This window comes from Primulina eburnea, chromosome 5 (assembly GCF_022965805.1).
Source record: "Primulina eburnea isolate SZY01 chromosome 5, ASM2296580v1, whole genome shotgun sequence".
Classification (NCBI taxonomy): Eukaryota; Viridiplantae; Streptophyta; class Magnoliopsida; order Lamiales; family Gesneriaceae; genus Primulina; species Primulina eburnea.
Window position 1 is genome coordinate 10,685,947 of NC_133105.1, and position 18,368 is coordinate 10,704,314.

General features: G+C 37.5%; 1 protein-coding gene across 1 annotated transcript; it reads left to right on the forward strand.

The window, feature by feature from the left end:
- Window positions 1-8,499: 8,499 nt before the first annotated feature.
- Window positions 8,500-10,691, forward strand: LOC140831357 (uncharacterized). Its single transcript, XM_073195109.1, has 3 exons — window positions 8,500-8,629; window positions 9,220-9,840; window positions 9,922-10,691. The coding sequence occupies exons 1-3, from the start codon at window positions 8,500-8,502 to the stop codon at window positions 10,689-10,691; spliced, it is 1,521 nt and encodes a 506-aa protein (XP_073051210.1).
- The last annotated feature ends 7,677 nt before the right edge of the window (window positions 10,692-18,368 follow it).

Sequence of the window (18,368 nt, forward strand, 5' to 3'; positions counted from 1 at the left end):
TCAACCGATCATTACTAACCTTGAGGTTAGCATAGAACTCTCTCACCAATGAAATGACAGCATCTTGTGGCTGCCTGCCAAATTCTTCCCACTGCCGAGCCCTAAGCATTTGTCCAATTTCAGTATGAGGGGCACTAAGATCAAATTACCTTTCTTTTATAATGCTTCTATTCAAAATCTTGCCATATTGCTCCTCCGCCTTCTCATCATAAAACCGACTTGCATCGTAATTCACAGTTGATGAGGATGATGCACCCTTAGATTGTTTTCTTCGTGGAGGCATTGTGTCGAACACCTTTCAAACACCAACTTTACTTCAACCCAATTCTCAAAATTCAAGTATTATTGCACTCCCCCAAACTAATATTCACAATATCCACACCTCAACAATGTACACAACAATCAAGCAACAATATCCCCAAAATCAAGAATGTGCTTCACCAAATGAATTTTCCTTTCCATAGCAACTAACTCCAACAATTTTCGAATATATCAACAAATTTGCAATGAATTTGCTCACCTTGGGTGTGTTGAATTGTTTCTTAAAGAACAAAAACAAAGTTTTGTTCAAATTCTTGAAGAAATTTTCGAGCCCCTTTTCAACCCTAGGTTGGATGTTGAATTTGGTGGAAAGGAATGTGATATTTGATGGAATGAGTGAAGCTATATAGGTTGTAGTGGTGAATTTGTTGAAGGAATAAAAAAAATTTAGTGGGAAAATGGTGTTCTTGTGTAGGGATTTCGAAATGGAGATGGGTGTTCTTGAGTGTTGTTCTTCGGTTGTGTGTGTTGAATGTCCGATTCAGTCTTTAAAAAGAGCGACCGCGGGTGCGGTATTTGGGAGACCGCGGGTGCGGTATGGTTTCGGCTGTGTTTGATAATCCTGCCTTGCATGACCGCGGGTGCAGTATACTTAAAACCGCGGGTACGGTGCTTCTTCGGGGCTTTAGCGCGGGTGCGGTGTGATGGTTACCGCGGGTGCGGTGATCTCTCGGCATTTCATGCATTTGTTCGACACTGCAAGACCGCGGATGCGGTATTGTTAGCACCGCGGGTGCGGTAGTGCTTCGGCACACCTAGCGCGGGGGCGGTATCTTTGTACTGCGGGTGCACTCCTGCTTCGAATTTTCTTGTATTTTGAATGCACCTCAAGCACGGGTGCAGTGCACATGAGACTGCAGGGGCACTCCTGTTTCGTCAAAATATTTTCTTCTCAAATTTTCAGTCCTGAAAAGAAAACAATTGGGATTCATTAAATTTGGGAAGATTTAAGCACACACTATATTAAAAATATACAACCAAAAATAACATGATAAAAAAATAAATTCAAAACCGAAATCAACAATGGAAACAAGAAACAAAAAATTTTGGTTGCCTCCCAATAAGCGCTTGGTTTAACGTCATCAGCCTGACTACCATCAGTTTATATCAAGTTGATCTGCCCAAAGGAATTTTGTCAAGGTGCCTTACTTCATTTCCATAGTATGGCTTAACTCTTTGCCCGTTCACCTTGAAAGTCCTCCCATCACTGCATTTTAGCTCAATCGCTCCATGAGGGTACACTGTCTCCACCAAAAATGGACCTGACCAACGCGATTTCAACTTACCAGGAAACAACTTTAGACGGGAATTGAACAAGAGTACTTGCTGTCCTGGTTTTATTTCCTTTCGTACAATGAGCTTATCGTGCCACTTTTTGGTCTGTTCTTTATAAATCTTGGCATTTTCGTAGGCTTCATTGCGGAACTCCTCCATTTCAGTTAACTGTAGTTTTCTTTCATCACCAGCTGCTTTCAAGTCAAAGTTCAACTTCTTAACTGCCCAGAATGCTCGATGCTCCAATTCCAGTGGCAAGTGACAGGCTTTACCAAAAACCAACCTATAGGGAGACATCCCTATTGGCGTCTTGAACGCTGTCCTATAAGCCCACAGTGCATCATCCAATTTTATAGCCCAATCCTTCCGGTTTTTATTGACAGTCTTTTCTAATATTTGTTTGATTTCCCGGTTGGATATTTCAGCTTGTCCATTCGACTGAGGATGATATGCTAGTGCCACTCTGTGCTTCACATTGTATTTAGCCATCAGTGAGTTGAAAATTCTATTGCAAAAATGCGTACCTTCGTCACTTATGATGGCTTTCGGTGTTCCAAACCTGGTGAAAATGTTCTTGTGCACAAATTTAACTACAACAAGAGCATCGTTAGTACTGGTGGCGATTGCTTCCACCCATTTCGAAACATAATCCACAGCTAATAATATGTAAGATTGACCAAAAGAAGGGGGAAAAGGTCCCATGAAATCTATGCCCCAGACATCAAAAAGTTCCACTTCCAAAATATTTGTCAGTGGCATTTCGTGACGCCTCGAAATGTTTCCTAACCTTTGACACTTATCACATGATTTCACTAAGGTATAGCTATCCTTAAACAAAGTAGGCCAGAAAAAACCTGATTGCAATACCTTAGCTGTTGTTCGTGTAGCTCCAAAATGTCCACCATAAGGTGATGAATGACATTGTTCCAGAATTTTGTGTGCATCTTCTCCATCAACACATCTCCTAATCACTTGGTCAGCACATCTCTTATACACACAATGATCATCCCAGAAGAAAAATTTGATATCATGGAAGAACTTCTTTTTCTGGTGATGATTCAGATCTGGAGGAAAAGTACCACAAGACAAAAAGTTAGCTATATCGGCAAACCAAGTGAGTTTAGAATTTACCTCAAATAGCTGTTCGTCTGGGAACGACTCATTAATGACTTCACCATCAGTTCTTTCTTCAAGCTCTAGTCGTGACAAATGATCTGCCACCTGGTTCTCACAACCTTTCTTGTCTTTGACTTCAAAATCAAATTCTTGAAGTAAAAGTATCCATCATATCAACCTGGGCTTGGCATCCTTTTTGGCAAACAAATAGCGAAGAGCTGCATGATCAGTAAAAACGGTTACCTTGGTGCATATGAGATATGTTCTGAACTTGTCAAATGCAAACACCACTGCTAGCATCTCTTTTTCAGTAGTTGTATAGTTCTGTTGGGCTGCATTAAGTGTACGACTTGCATAGTAGATAGCCTTGAACATCTTGTCTCGCCTCTGTCCCAATGCTGCTCCCACAACATAGTCGCTAGCATCGCACATGAGCTCAAATGGCTCCTTCCAATCAGGCACTATCATAATGGGAGCAGAAATCAGTGCTTTCTTGATCCTGTTAAATGCCTGCAAACAGTCATCAACAAAAATAAATGTCGAATCTTTCTCTAACAAATTACATAAAGGTCTAGTAATTTTAGAGAAATCTTTAATATAACGACGATAAAACCCGGCATGTCCCAAGAAACTTCTGATCCCTTTCACATTCTTCGGCGGTGGAAGATTTTCAATTGCCACAACTTTGGCCCTGTCAACTTCTATTCCTTTAGCCGAAATTTTATGGCCAAGCACAATACCTTCTGGAACCATGAAGTGACATTTTTCCCAATTCAAAACTAGATTCTTCGCCTGACATCTCTGCAAAACAAGCATTAGATTTTGCAAACAGTGATCAAAAGATGAACCGAACACAGAAATATCATCCATAAAAACCTCCATTATTTCCTCAACCATGTCAGAAAATATGGCCATCATACACCTCTGAAAAGTAGCAGGTGCATTGCACAGTCCAAATGGCATTCTCCTGAAAGCAAATGTACCGTAAGGGCAAGTGAAGGTAGTCTTCTCCTGATCCTCCGGTGCTATGACAATCTGATTGTAACCTGAATAACCATCTAGAAAGCAATAATAATGATAACCACCAACTCTATCAAGCATTTGGTCAATAAAGGGAAGAGGAAAATGATCTTTCCTAGTCGCATCATTCAGTTTCCTGTAGTCTATGCATTCTCGCCAACCAGTCACTGGACGAGTTGAAATCAATTCATTGTTATCATTTCTCACTACAGTTATTCCTCTCTTCTTAGGCACTACTTGTACTGGTGAAACCCACGAGCTATCAGATATAGCATAAATAACACCAGCATTTAGCAATTTTAATACCTCAGCCCTCACAACTTCTTTCATTGCTAGATTAAGCCTTCTCTGATGATCAACATATGGTGAATATGATTCCTGCATCAAGATTTTATGCATACAAACTGTAGGGATAATCCCCTTTATATCTGCAATTGTCCATCCTAAAGCAGATTTAAATTCCCTCAACACTCTCAACAATTTCTCTTTTTCAGTACAAGTAAGAAAAGAAGAGATGATTACCGGATATGTTGAATTTTCACCTAAAAATGCATAACAAAGGTGACTTGGAAGTTCCTTCAATTCAGGAGATGCTTTTGGTACTTCTTTACTTGCATCTTCAAGCATTTCTACATGATGCACATCAATCTTTTCTTTAGGCATTGTATTGAGAGTAAGTAACTCTTCCTGAACATCCCAATCATCTTCATCCAGTGTAGACACCGATTCCAACAAGCATCTTTCCAAGGAATCTTTTGTCAATCTACCTGCACTAACATGAGATACACATGAATCAATTACATCAATGCTATTACAAGTACTTACCTCATTTGGTTCTTTGATTGTGTTGTAGATGTTGAACATGACTTCTTCTCCACCTACTCTCAATGTAAGCTCACCCTTGTGCACATCAATCAAAGCTTTTCCGGTGGCCAAGAATGGCCTTCCAAAGATAAGCGGAGTGTCCCAATCTTCTTCCATATCTAGAATGACAAAATCAGCAGGAAATATAAATTTGTCTACCTTTACCAGAACATCCTCCACTATACCCCGTGGATATGTAAGTGATCTGTCCGCCAGCTGCAGGGTAATAGTGCTAGGCTTCACCTCGCCAAGCACTAAAGTCCTGTAAATAGAAAAAGTCATTAAATTAATACTGGCACCTAAATCACATAAAGCTTTATTTATTCTAGAACCACCAATAACACAAGGAATAGTAAAACTCCCTGGATCTTTGAGTTTCTGTGGTAGTTACCTTTGGAGTATGGCGCTACACTCTTCTGTCAACTTCACTGTCTCAAACTCATGCAACTTCCTCTTCTTTGACATCACATCTTTGATGAACTTTGCATAGTTTGGCATTTGCTCTAAAGCATCAGCAAATGGAATGTTGATGTGAATCTTCTTGAAAATTTCCAAAAATTTGGCAAATTGCTCATCCAATTTCTTCTTTTTAAACCTCTGTGGATATGGAAGAATTGGCTTGAATACAGGAGGTTGTTCGACTTCAACTTCAACTTTGGATCCCTCAGTTTCAACTTCTTCAACAGTCATCTCTTTCTCATCCTTCTCATTGGAATTTTTACCCTCAAGTTCTCTTCCACTTCTCAAAGTTACAGCTTTGCATTGCTCCTTTGGAGTCACTTCAGTGTTACTTGGGAATTGACCTTTATTTTGATCTTTCAATGCATTAGCCAACTGACCAATCTGTGTCTCCAATGATTTCATTGTGGCTCCCATATTTCCCATGTGAGTTTCCATGCCATCAAGACGAGATTCAGTCCTAGCCATCCTTTTACTCGATTCAACAACAAATGTTCCAACAAGATCCTCAAGTGAAGGTTTTCCTTCTCCCTTTGATGCATTGAACCCCGGTGGAGGATTCAACACATTCTTATTATTAGCATATGAAAAATTTTCGTGATTTCTCAAACCAGGATGATAAATGTTAGGGGGAGGGTTACCTCGATATCCTCCATAACCACCAAAATTCCTATTGTTGATATAATGAGCTTCATCAGGAATATGTGGTTCTTCAGTAACAACAGATGCATTTTCAACCTCTGATGTACTAGCTTTATTCATTGCTGCAATTTGAGTTGTTAAAGCTGAAACTTGAGTGGTGAGTGATGTAATAGGATCTATGGAATAAATTCCAGCTTGCTTCTTTACTCCTGACCTTTCAACGGCCACTGATAACTGTTAATGGTCATCTGTTCAAGCAAGTCATATGCTTGATCGGGTGATTTGGCAAATATTGTGCCACCAGCTGCTGCATCAACAGTGCCTCTTGTTTGTCCATTCAAACCATTGTAAAATAATTCAATCTGTACCCAATCTTCAAAACCATGGTTTGGACATCTCCTCAACAACTCCTTATACCTTTCCCATGCTTCATATAATTGCTCAAAATCAGTCTGCCTAAAAGTACTTATCTCAATTTTCAACTGTGCAGACTTCGCAGGTGGGAAATATTTTGCAAGAAACTTGGTTGCTAAATCCTGCCATGTAGTAATACTCCCCAAAGGAAGCGATTGGAGCCATCCTCTTGCTTGATCCCTAAGAGAAAAAGGAAACAAACGCAATCAAATTATATCATCAGAAACACCATTTATTTTTACTGTGTCAGTAATTTCAAGGAATGTTCTAAGATGTAAATGAGGATCTGCAGTGGCGACTCCTCCAAACTGATTATGTTGAACCAAGTTTATCAATGCAGGCTTGAGCTCAAAGTTATTTGCATTAATAGTTCCTCGTGCTATGCCCGAATAATGAGCATTCAGTACCGGCCTAAAATGATCTCTGATGGGTATTGCAGGGGGAGGATTTTCATTATCTCTGTTTCAGCCATTGCTCTAATTTCTTCTCTTCTTGCCTTTCTTAATCTTCTTGCGGTTCTTTCGATCTCAGGATCAAAGATAAGCACGTCAAGATTTTGCGATCTTTGCATGCACTGTCAAACAAAGACAATAAACAAATCAATGTTCAATGTAGTACAATAAAACCAGCTCTAAATTAAAATCTAGACTAATTGGTAACAATACTAATATAAATTCAAATTTGACAATCCCCGGCAACGGCGCCAAAAACTTGTTGCGTGTTTTCTTGATTGCTCGCAAGCGCACGACGTCAAGTTATAGTAAAATGTAATTTTTGAGTACAAGTGTCGATCCCACGAGGAATGTATTTCTAAATTTATATTAATCCTTGTAATTAAATTAGTCTCGAATTTATTTAGAATAATCAACTGACAGATTTGTTCGTTTCAATAACTGAATTGAAAATAAATTTACTTGTAGTACCAAACAGAGTTGAACAATGGAATAAAAGATCTAGAGGTCCGATTTCACGCAACTATCCACCATGTGCTATTTTGTGCAGCTATATTATAAATGTCCTTCTTATTCATTAACCAAGAATTCTATAATTATCTACTCCCTCTCCCGAGTGCTAAGTACATACTAATTATCTAACAAAAGATTGTAACATCCATGTCAACAATCTAAAATTAAATAACACAATAAGCACTAACTTCTTTTAATGGCTTTAATAGCAATAGATGTCCTACCGAACTATATAAATACTATCAATGTATTTTTCCCTTTCTTTTTATAAATTTCCTTTTCCAAGTGATAATTTATAAACATACAAATCATTCAAGATATGGCCAGTAAAATGAAAGCATTAAGATTGGAAAAATACAAATGAACAAGAAAAGAAACTTATATAGCATAAATCATAAATCTCAACACATAGTTTCTAGTTTTGTTCCATCATTCCTCTAAAATTAAGATTTAGTTCATAATAATACAAATAACACAACAACACATAAATCTTAAACAAGACATATCAAATAAAAGTAAAAATAAAGAAAGAAGAACTTAGAACAAGAGTTTTGGATTGTATGAAGTTTTTGTCCAAAAGTGAGCAAGAACTTGTTGAAGAAGATGAGCTTGATCTTCAATCCTTTCCTTGTAGCCTCCACTCTTTTCCTTGCTCCTCAATATGACCTAGATGATGAAAAAGAGATCATTTTATAGTCTAGACAAGATTCCCCCCGTAGCACACCATTTTCCTCTACTTTTATTCAAAGTCCACAAAGTTTCACAATTTCCGGAATGATGTTGGTGCACGACCGCGGGTGCGGCAATGGAAGGACCGCGGGTGCGGTGTCTGTTCGGCAAAATTCCTCCTGTTCGGCGTGTGAGACCGCGGGTGCGGTCCTAGCATGACCGCGGGTGCGGTCATGCTTCGGCATGTAGCACAGGTGCGGTCATGTTAGGGAGTGCGGGTGCAGTCCTGCTTCGTCAAACTTTGTCTCTTGCACCTTCTAATTCATCGTTATACCAGTCCAAATTCTCATTTCTAAGCTTCCAAACTACAATAACAAAAACAACAACAAATCAAATAAAACCTGCTCAAGAATCACAAAATTCTAAGTTAAAAACAAGTAATAAAAGTACAATAAATTGCACTTATCAGCTATTAACATTGATGATGCTCAAGCGGAAGTGTATCCAAACAATACTCATACCAGACAAAGATCTCGAAGTGTTGCTTGGAACAACAGAAATTCTAGGGGAAGATCGAGATATGGGAAACTTTACTCTCATGCACCAGCCCGGAACAAGTCTGCTGCTACTGTCATTGAGGAGCATACGAAAGATACGTATGTGGCAAAAACATCAATTATCAAGGTAACTCCCCAAGAAAATGTTTCTAATGAAGTTATTATTGAAGAAATTGATGTGACACAGGTAAGAGATAATGGAAAAAAAAATCATGGATAATAATGATAATCAAGACAAGGGCTCGACTGAAGTCATTGATGAGGACTCGGATGGATTTCAAACAGTGGCTAATAAGAATAAAAATAAGAAAAAGAAGAAAGGGAAAGGTACAGTAGCAAAGTACCAAGGAAATAATAAAGAAATGACAGAATTTTTCGAGGACTTGGAAGGGGATAGTTCGTGGGACACTGAATTGGTTAATTTGAAAAACAAAAATAAGAACATCAGATATTTTGGGACTATGGAGAAGGGGCGGCAACCCGTCATTGCTTCCGGTTCTCAATGATTTTCGCTTATTGGAATATTAGAGGCTTGCATAAGCCTCTAAAACAAAAGAGTGTTCAAAACTTAATACACTCTCGTAGGTTGGATGTAATGGGTATTCTAGAATCGAAGTTTGACGAAAAAGCTCTCCATAATATGATGAGAATTCGCTTTCCAAGTATGCAAGCTGTACATAATTTCCAATTAAGCAATAAAGGTCGGATTTTTGTGATTTGGAATCTGTTATCAGTGGTTTTAACCACTCTTAGTATGACTGATCAATTGATACATGTTCATATTGCTTGCGTGAAATCTAATATCAATCTAAATATGTCTTTTGTTTATGGCTTGAATTCGATTGTGCAAAGGAGACCACTTTGGGATGATTTGAAATTGTTTAGTAACTCTTGCTTACTGCCTTGGATTACTTTAGGTGATTTTAATATAGTGTTATCTCCGGATGATAAATTGGGTGGATTGGCAGTGAGAAATTATGACACGAAAGATTCCGTTGATTGTGTTACTTCTATTGATTTGGTGAATATGCAACAAATTGGGTGTTTGTTTACGTGGAGCAGTCCCATAGTTTGTAGTAATCATAGTTGGTTATCTTCGAATCTTAATGGTATTGCTGAATTTGTTGCTCCGGGTTGCATATCGGATCATACTATTTCTGTTGTGTCTTTACTAAATTCCAGAGATACGAGACAGAAACCGTTTAAATTTCCCAATATGTGGGCAACTAGCGGTCGGTTCTTGGAAATTGTGAGGGAAAATTGGAGATTCTCCGGCCATGGTACAACTCAGTTTAGACTTAAAGAGAAGCTCAAGAATTTGAAGCAGCCTCTTAAAAAGTTAAACAAAAGACACTTTAGCCATATTTCTTCTCGGGCTGCAAATGCAAAACAGAAGCTTGATATATTACAAGATGATATGCTACGAACACGCAATATTCCACAAGGCTATAAAGAATGCAAGAGACAAGCGGAATTATTATTTGAGGCGGAAAGATCATTCATTGTACAAAAAGCAAAGCTCACGTATCTACAACAAGGTGACAGGTGCACAAAATTCTTTCACGATCTAATTAAAAGGAATAACAAAAAGAATGCTATTGTTGCTATATAGAATGCAGGTGTTGTCACGGCCGATCCAATGGAAATTGCGGAGTTATTTGTTGCGCATTACAAAAGCTTACTCGGGCAGAAAGTTCATAGACATCATATAGACAAGGAAACGTTGCTTGATGGCCCTCTAATTTCTCCTGATAAATGGGACTCGATGACTATGAAAGTGTCTTGTGAAGAGATCAAAGCTGTTGTGTTCGACATAGACAATGAAAAATCCCCGGGTCCTGATGGTTTTGGTTCATTTTTCTTCAAGAATTCTTGGGATATCATTAAGGAAGATGTTATTGGCGCTACTTCTGAATTTTTTAGTGCGGGCATATTACTTAAAAAATGGAATCACGCTATAATCGCATTGATTCCTAAGTCTAATGAAGCATCTTCGGTGAATGACTATCGGCCGATCTCTTGTTGCACTGTGTTCTACAAAGTGATTGCAAAAATACTATCCAATAGACTAGCTGCTGTTGTGGGGCACTTAGTTGATGGTGCTCAGGCTGCATTCATTCGAGGTCATTCTATTGTTGACAACATTCATTTGGCACAAGAGCTATTGAGGAAATATGCACGCAAGCGAATTTCACCTAGATGCATCCTCAAAGTAGATGTCCAAAAAGCATATGACACGGTGGATTGGTCGTTCTTGGAAAAGGCTTTAGTGGCTTCAATTTTCCGCCAATATTTGTGTGCTGGATCATGGAGTGTGTCTCAACAACCTCTTATTCGGTTGCAATCAATGGTAATTACCACGGTCATTTCAAGGGTAAACGGGGATTAAGACAAGGTGATCCTTTATCCCCTTTCTTATTTACTCTTTGTATTGAAGTGCTTTCTCGCTCGATCAAACGAATGTCCAGATCCTCGAGGTACGGCTTCCACCAGAAATGCATAGATCTTCGCATAACACATTTGGCTTACGCCGATGACTTGTTGCTACTTTCACGTGGTGATATTACTAGTGTCACGATGATGGTTAATTGCTTGAACAATTTTGGGGACACAGCTGGATTGCGAGTTAATTTGTTGAAGTCTAATATTTACATGGCAGGGATTGATGAAAGAACAAAACATGATATTGTACGTATCTCTGGATTCACACAAGGTACGTTACCTTTTCGCTACTTTGGTATACCCCTAGCTGCGAAACAATTGAAATCATCAGATTATTGCAAGATTGTTGATGCTATTGCTGCTAAGAATAACTCATGGCCTAGACATTTTCTTTCTTACACTGGTAAGCTTGAGTTGATCAGATCTGACATACAAAGTATTGAATGTTTTTGGCTATCGATCCTTCCGGTTCCAAACTGTGTCATTGACTCAATTCACTCATTGTGCCGCAAATTTGTTTGGCCATCGAAGCGCCCCCTATAGCGTGGGAGACACTATGTAAACCTCTATCAGATGGTGGATTGGGATTGAAAAACTTGAGATCTTGGAATCTGGCATTGATTGCTAAAAATCTTTGGAAGATACATATGAGGAAGGACAGTTTATGGATCAAATGGCTTAATCATTTCTATAGGTCTTTCGGAGATATTTGGAAGTGGAGATGGCATAAAGATGATTCACCGATGATCAAGCAAATCTTATCTATAAGGGATGTTTTGATACAGAGAATGGGCTCAGTTGAAGATGCTACTGGCATCTTGCATTCTTGGTTTCATGATAGGAAAGGGCTAAATCGCGCTTACATCTGGTTTGCAAATTCTGTTGGAAGATGGCCATGGAAACCACTGATTAATCGCCCATTCATTCTACCGAAACACAAAGTTACTCTCTGGTTTATGGCACATTCAAAGCTCCTCACTAGAGATCGACTGCCATTCGCTACAGATAAGTCATGTGTTCTTTGCAATTCCAATCTCGAGTCCATTAATCACATGTTCTTTGAATGTTCTTTCTCGGCGGCAATTTGGATAGAAGTGAGAGAATGGTTGGGTAAGCGCAAAATTATGGGATCACCTGCGGCAATTCTGAGAGCTTTCCGAACCTGCTACAGAGGTAATTCAATGCTATCGAGGATGAGGATTACGGCCCTTGCTTCTACGATTTACTACATATGGAATGCACGAAACAAGAAGATGTTCGATGATGACACACAACAAACGGATGACTTAGTTCGTAGGGTTAAGATTAATGTTTTCCGTTGTATTCCTAGCTCTATTGATGTATTTTAGTGTGTAATGTACTAGTGGTTTTCTCTTGTTTCTTTTAGGGCCCCTACTGGGATACCAATCTTGTTGTAACCAAACTTTTTTTTACCCTAGTTTTATAATGATATAGTTCAATTAAAAAAAAACAAGGAAACAGATGCACTAAGTTCTTTCATGACTGTATCAAGAGACATAATAAGAGAAATTCCATTGTATCTATCAAAAAAACAGACGTCGTTACTTTGACTGAATCTAATGGCCATTGCATGGTGTTTTGTTGAGTATTATTTATGGCTATTGGGACAGAAAGAGAATAGATTGGCCTTGAATGCAGATACAATCTTGGTAGGCCCTTGTTTTCCTATTGGTGAATGGAGCAATTTGACAGCTGAGGTAAATCTGGAAGAAATTCGAGAGGCCTTTTTTGACATAGACAACAAAAAGTCCCCGGGATCAGATGGGTTGAGTTCTTTCTTCTTCAAACGTTCTTGGGATATTATTTGTGATGACGTATTTGATTCAGTATAGGAATTCTTCCGTAATGGTTGTATGCTGAAGCAGTAGAATCACTTTATGATTGCCCTTATTCAAAAAACAACAAATGCTTCGTTCGTTACAGACTATCGACCTATCTCGTGTTGTACGGTATTCTACAAAATCATTTCTAAAATCCTTGTTAATAGTCTACAAAAAGTCATCGAAAATCTCATTGATGGGGCCCAAACTACGTTTACTCATGGTCGATCAATTGTGGATAACTTTCACTTGGCACAAGAAATGTTTTGTAAATATGCTAGGAAGAGAAGGTCTCCTCGATGTATTCTGAAAGTGAATTTGCAAAAATCTTACACAATGGATTGGGAGTTCCTGCTCGATGTGCTCACTGCTTTGAATTTTCCGAACATGTTTATTCGATGAATAATGGAATGTGTCTCTTCTAGCTCATATTCTATAGCACTAATGGAACATACCACCTATTCTTTGTTGGTAAGAGAGGACTTCAGCAAGGGGATCCACTATCCCCATTCTTATTCTCTCTATGTCTCGAGGTACTGTCTAGATCTCTATTTTGCATGTCTCGGTTAACTAACTTTGGGTTCCACCCGAAATGCGGTAGTCTTCATATCACTCACCTTTCTTATGCGGATGATTTGTTATTATTGTCTCGTGGTGATGGTCGTAGTGTTTCTCTACTTTTGAAGTGTTTGAATGAATTTGGAGATATGTCTGGATTGAGGGTTAACTTCCTCAAATCTTGCATCTATATGGCCAGCATTGATGATTATACGAGACAACATATTCTAGGCATAGTTGCTTTTGCACATGGTACTCTCCCCTTTCGGTACCTTGGAATCCCATTAGCATCTAGAAAATTGAGATCTTCTGAGTACAATCTGCTTGTTGACGCAGTTGCAGCGAAGATTAGCTCTTGGCCTCGCCAATCTCTTTCCTATGCTAGTAAAATAGAGCTCATCAGGTCATTTATTCAGGTGATAGAATGTTTATGGTTGACTATTTTGCCCATCCCTATCTGTGTTATCAATATTATTCAATCCTTGTGTCGTAAATTTGTGTGACCAACAAAACATCTGATCATTGCTTGGGATACAGTTTTTAAGCCTTTTGAGGACGAAGGTATGGGACCGAAGAACCTTAGAGCGTGGAACACATCTCTAATTGCCAAAAAACTTTGGAAAATTCACTTGAGGACGAATGGATAGATTTTGGATAAAATGGGTCAACCACACTTACAATAGGTTTGTGAGTGTGGCATTGGGGATGGAACAAGAATGAATCATCACTAATCAAGCAAATCATATCCATTCGTGATGAGCTTGTTCGAGTTAATGGCTCGGTCGATGCAGCTATTAGTTGTTTGGAGGGATGGTTTAGTGGTAAACACAACTTATCTTCGGCATATAAATTCTTTATGGGCACCATTGGTGGATGGTCTTGGAAACCACTTTTGGGGAAATCTAGTATCCTCCCAAAGCATCGTTTTATGCTTTGGTTATTAGCACACCTTAAAATGCTTACTCGAGACAGATTGAATTTTGTGAGTGATAAATCTTGTGTACTCTGTCATGCCGAGGATGAATCCATCTTACACATGTACTTCAGTTGCTCAGTGTCGAAATGCATTTGGAACGCTATCCGTGAGTGGTTAGACATGAAGAAACTTATGGGATCACCTTCAGCAATTCTTCGAGCGTTCAGAACGGTATATAGAGGCAACTCTACAATATCGAAGATGCGATGTGTGGCACTAGCTGTTGCGGTTTATCACATATAAAACTTCAGGAACAAAGTCTTGTTTGAAGAGGAAGATATTCACGTGGATAGAATTATCAATAAATCAAAATCCAACATATTCATGTGTATTCCGGGAATTAGTGATGTCCTAGATACATTATTTAGTTTGTGTGATTTTACTATGTTTATGCCTGTATGGTATCTCCTGAGGATGCGCAGTGTATTTGTACTTTAACAACCTTCTTTATCATGTAATGAATGTTAAATTTCATTAAAAAAAAATGATAATGACTTACTTGCTCAAGACTAGTACTCGTAATGTGCTGATGTTGCATTTCATCGGCACATATTTGGGAATATCTAGACAATGTCATAGATATTATTCATAAAATAACGTATTCCTTATATAATTAACTTTGTCATTATGGTCGAAAATGCACGTAAATTTACAACTAAGATAAGATAAAAGTAGGAAATTTTGAAAGAAACTAGAAAACTACATATGATAATCTAAAATTTTACAATGAATTCAGTAAATGAAGATGCGATTCGAATTAAAATTTTTGAGTATTTCCTTATATATTTTTTCAGTAATATTTTTTTTAATTATTAACTACATAAAAATCTGAAACCTAAAATAAAGTGTTTCATATAAGTAAAAACTTGTGTGAGACGGTCTCAATGGCCGTATTTTGTGAGTCGACGGATCTCTTATTTGGGTCATCCATGAAAAAAGTATTACTTTTTATGTTAAGGGTATTATTTTTTATTGTGAATATCGATAGGGTTGACTCGTTTCACAGATAAAGATTTGTGAGACCGTCTCACAAGAGACCTACTCGTTTCATATATGTTGATTGTTGGGTATCCGAACCACCCAATTGGGTAACTAATTTACACGTAAAGTTCGTTTTGAAATAGTCTAGAAGTGGGTCAAGCTCCTTGATTTCGGCCCTAACATCAACTCGTGTCTCACATATCGTATATATTGGTTGTCAATGTGGTTTCTTTTCCAAATTCTCAGCTGAATGAGGTTTTGAGTGTGAAAAAAGTATGATAAAGCTAGAAAAAGTGTAACTACTATTCAAAAAGACATTCTACCTCTCATGTATGCATAAAAAGCCCTGAAAAATCAGTTCTTGGCCAAATCAAACCAATAGACAAACTATCCACCCCACCCCTTTTCTTTCAATTCAATTGAGATTGCTTCATACTATGTGATGAAATGTTAAGGGGAATGTTGTCTGGTTTGAGACCATTCTTATATGAATAAACTCGCGTATACGCGCCCATATATATACATAAATATTCAATCGAATGTTCTCGGACCAGGCTTCATTCCCCTCAACTCGACGAACTTCTCTACCGACTAAGGTGACTTATATGTATATATATCCTCAACTTTTGGCTGCAAGTTGATGAATGTATCATGATTCATAAGGTGTGTTTTCTTGATTAATGTATCTTAAATTAAGCTTTCATCATTATCTCATACTTGGTTATTGTTTCTCCAAACTTCTTGTTATTAATATGATACATTATACACTTAACTCATGACCGGTAAACAGTCGTGCAAATTCTATATATGGTATTACGAGTACTAGTTTTTGCAGGAATTTGTTATAGTTTGTGACCTGAATTCTGCTGGTCCGGACCCGAAAAATTCGCAGCACGGCCCCATGATGTGGTGCAATCTGGCTATGATAGTTTTTTGGGGGTCTATGATTCTGCAGGATCCCGTGTGCTCAATTTCAATGTAGTGAATGAATTATTTCCTTTATCCGTAGTGTTTGATTTACATTCTGTATGTTCTCTTAGTTTACATTTGTTGCATATTTTCACTATTATTGGTTACAATACTTAGTGAGTAAAGAATGCAAGAATTGAAGTTGGAAAATAATCTTATACAAATTTTTTTAATGCAAAATGAATGTGAATACAAGTCTCATATAGAGAAAAACGTTTTCTCAGAAGTACTATTCATGTATGTTTATGTAATAACCAAATTCGAGTTTGGTATATGCTATATCGGGAGTGTTCATCTCGATGCATTTTATGCAAGATGTTTGCGTGAACATATGAGTTCAAAACAAATAGTACTGATCGGTCTTACCTTATTTGTTTCGAATTCAGTTATCACGCGAACATCTTGTATAAAAATATAACGATACTAACACTGTCGGTGTAGCATAGAAAGAGGCCCCAAATTCGTCTACAAAACCAGTAAAGTGTTGATGTGAAAACACGACTACAAGCAAAATCTCTTGGAACAAGTCAAGACATCGTTTTTCGTCTTTTACAGGTTGAATCTTACTTTACTTGTGGTGGTTAGTAAAGAATATATGGCTTTTTTTTCATTAAAAAGTTTTTATTCATTAAAAAGTTAAAAAATATATATTATAATACCATCTTATAAATTCCATAAGACTGTCATCATAATATATATTAGTTAGTGCTTTTACTATTGTTACAAAGTGAAAGTTTTAAATATATATTATAAAGTAAGAATTTGTAATGAATTTCTAAAATGTTTTCTTTTTAATTAAAAAGAAATAGTTTATTATATAATTTTTGATATTTATGCATACTACAAAATCTTAAAAAATGGAGATTAATTAGGAACAACCGAGGTTTATCTTCCAGTTTTGAACGGTTTTTTAGAGATAGTTCCGGTTCGGTTGCTGACAATCGTGGGAAGGTCTGACCAAATTACAAAGATTTATTTGGTATATTTTTTGGAGATTGTGTGTTAAATCAAGTTTCAAAAGAAATAGATGGGGGCAAAGTCTAATATGTTATGATTAGTAAAGGGATTATGAAATAGAAGATGGTTTTCTTTTTGCCTGTTCAAAATGCTTTTTAACGACTTGACTAAAAATTATAAAAGCATCCAAACATACATTTTAAAAGAACCACAAAATTAATGGTTTTTCCATTCTATTGTCATCAAATGATGTTCAATATGTACGCAATATAACGTACCATACTTTTTACTACTTAAAATTTGCGGAAAAATTTAAAATTTTCTTAAATAGAATCATCCATATGATCGTCAACTCATTGTGCACAAAAATATCTTTGAAATCATTCCTCAGCAATAAAATTTTGCTAAAAGAAAGCTTGCTCAAAACATCTCGTATCAAAACATAAAATCAGAGTAATAAACTTGCATAAAAATATTAAAAATAACGTGGGCGGTCCTCGGGTCTAGCCTTCTGCTCAGTCCAAGCCTGCTCCTTGGGCCATCCTCACTTGCATCGATCAAGTCTAGTGAGTCTAAAGACTCAACACGCATAAACTGGGGATAACGAATAATACATAATAAAACCACATGCAACTTTTAAAATAGGACATACATACTTGAAACTTGAACTTGCCATAAACTTGAACATACATATATAACATAGACGTGTCATAAATTAAAAACTTTCATAAACATGCTTGCATACTTGTACATATATAAACATACATAAACTTCATTATTTTGCGTAGAGGATGTTTCAAAGCAAGTGACCCATAACATAATTTGCCTGAACAGACTAAACCACAGTACTGAGATGACATGGACATATCCACTGCCACATACATGAGATCCCCGTTCATGCTTTAACGGGTGGATTGGTCCCCGTTCATGCTTTAACGCTTTCTAATCCTGATCTACACATGTTCATACTTTAACGGGGTGGGTTGGTCCCCGTTCATGATTTAACGCTTTCCAACCCCATACATACATTGGTCACAAGACAATTAACATACTTCCAAAAACTTTAAAAATGTTTTCTTGCACGTCAACATACTTACTTGGTGTTGATGGATTCGTTGGAACTCGTTTGGGGTCACTGCTGCAACATACTAACATGAATATCAACACCTAACTTGTATAACTTAGACGTAGGTACTCGAGCTCACCACCGAAGTGCATAAATAGCTTATGACATTCTAGATCACTCGGAACTTGACCTCGTTCAATCATACTAACCATGATATCAAACCCCGAAACAAACTCTAAGATTCCGTGTGAACATTTCCCAACCATAAAAGACATG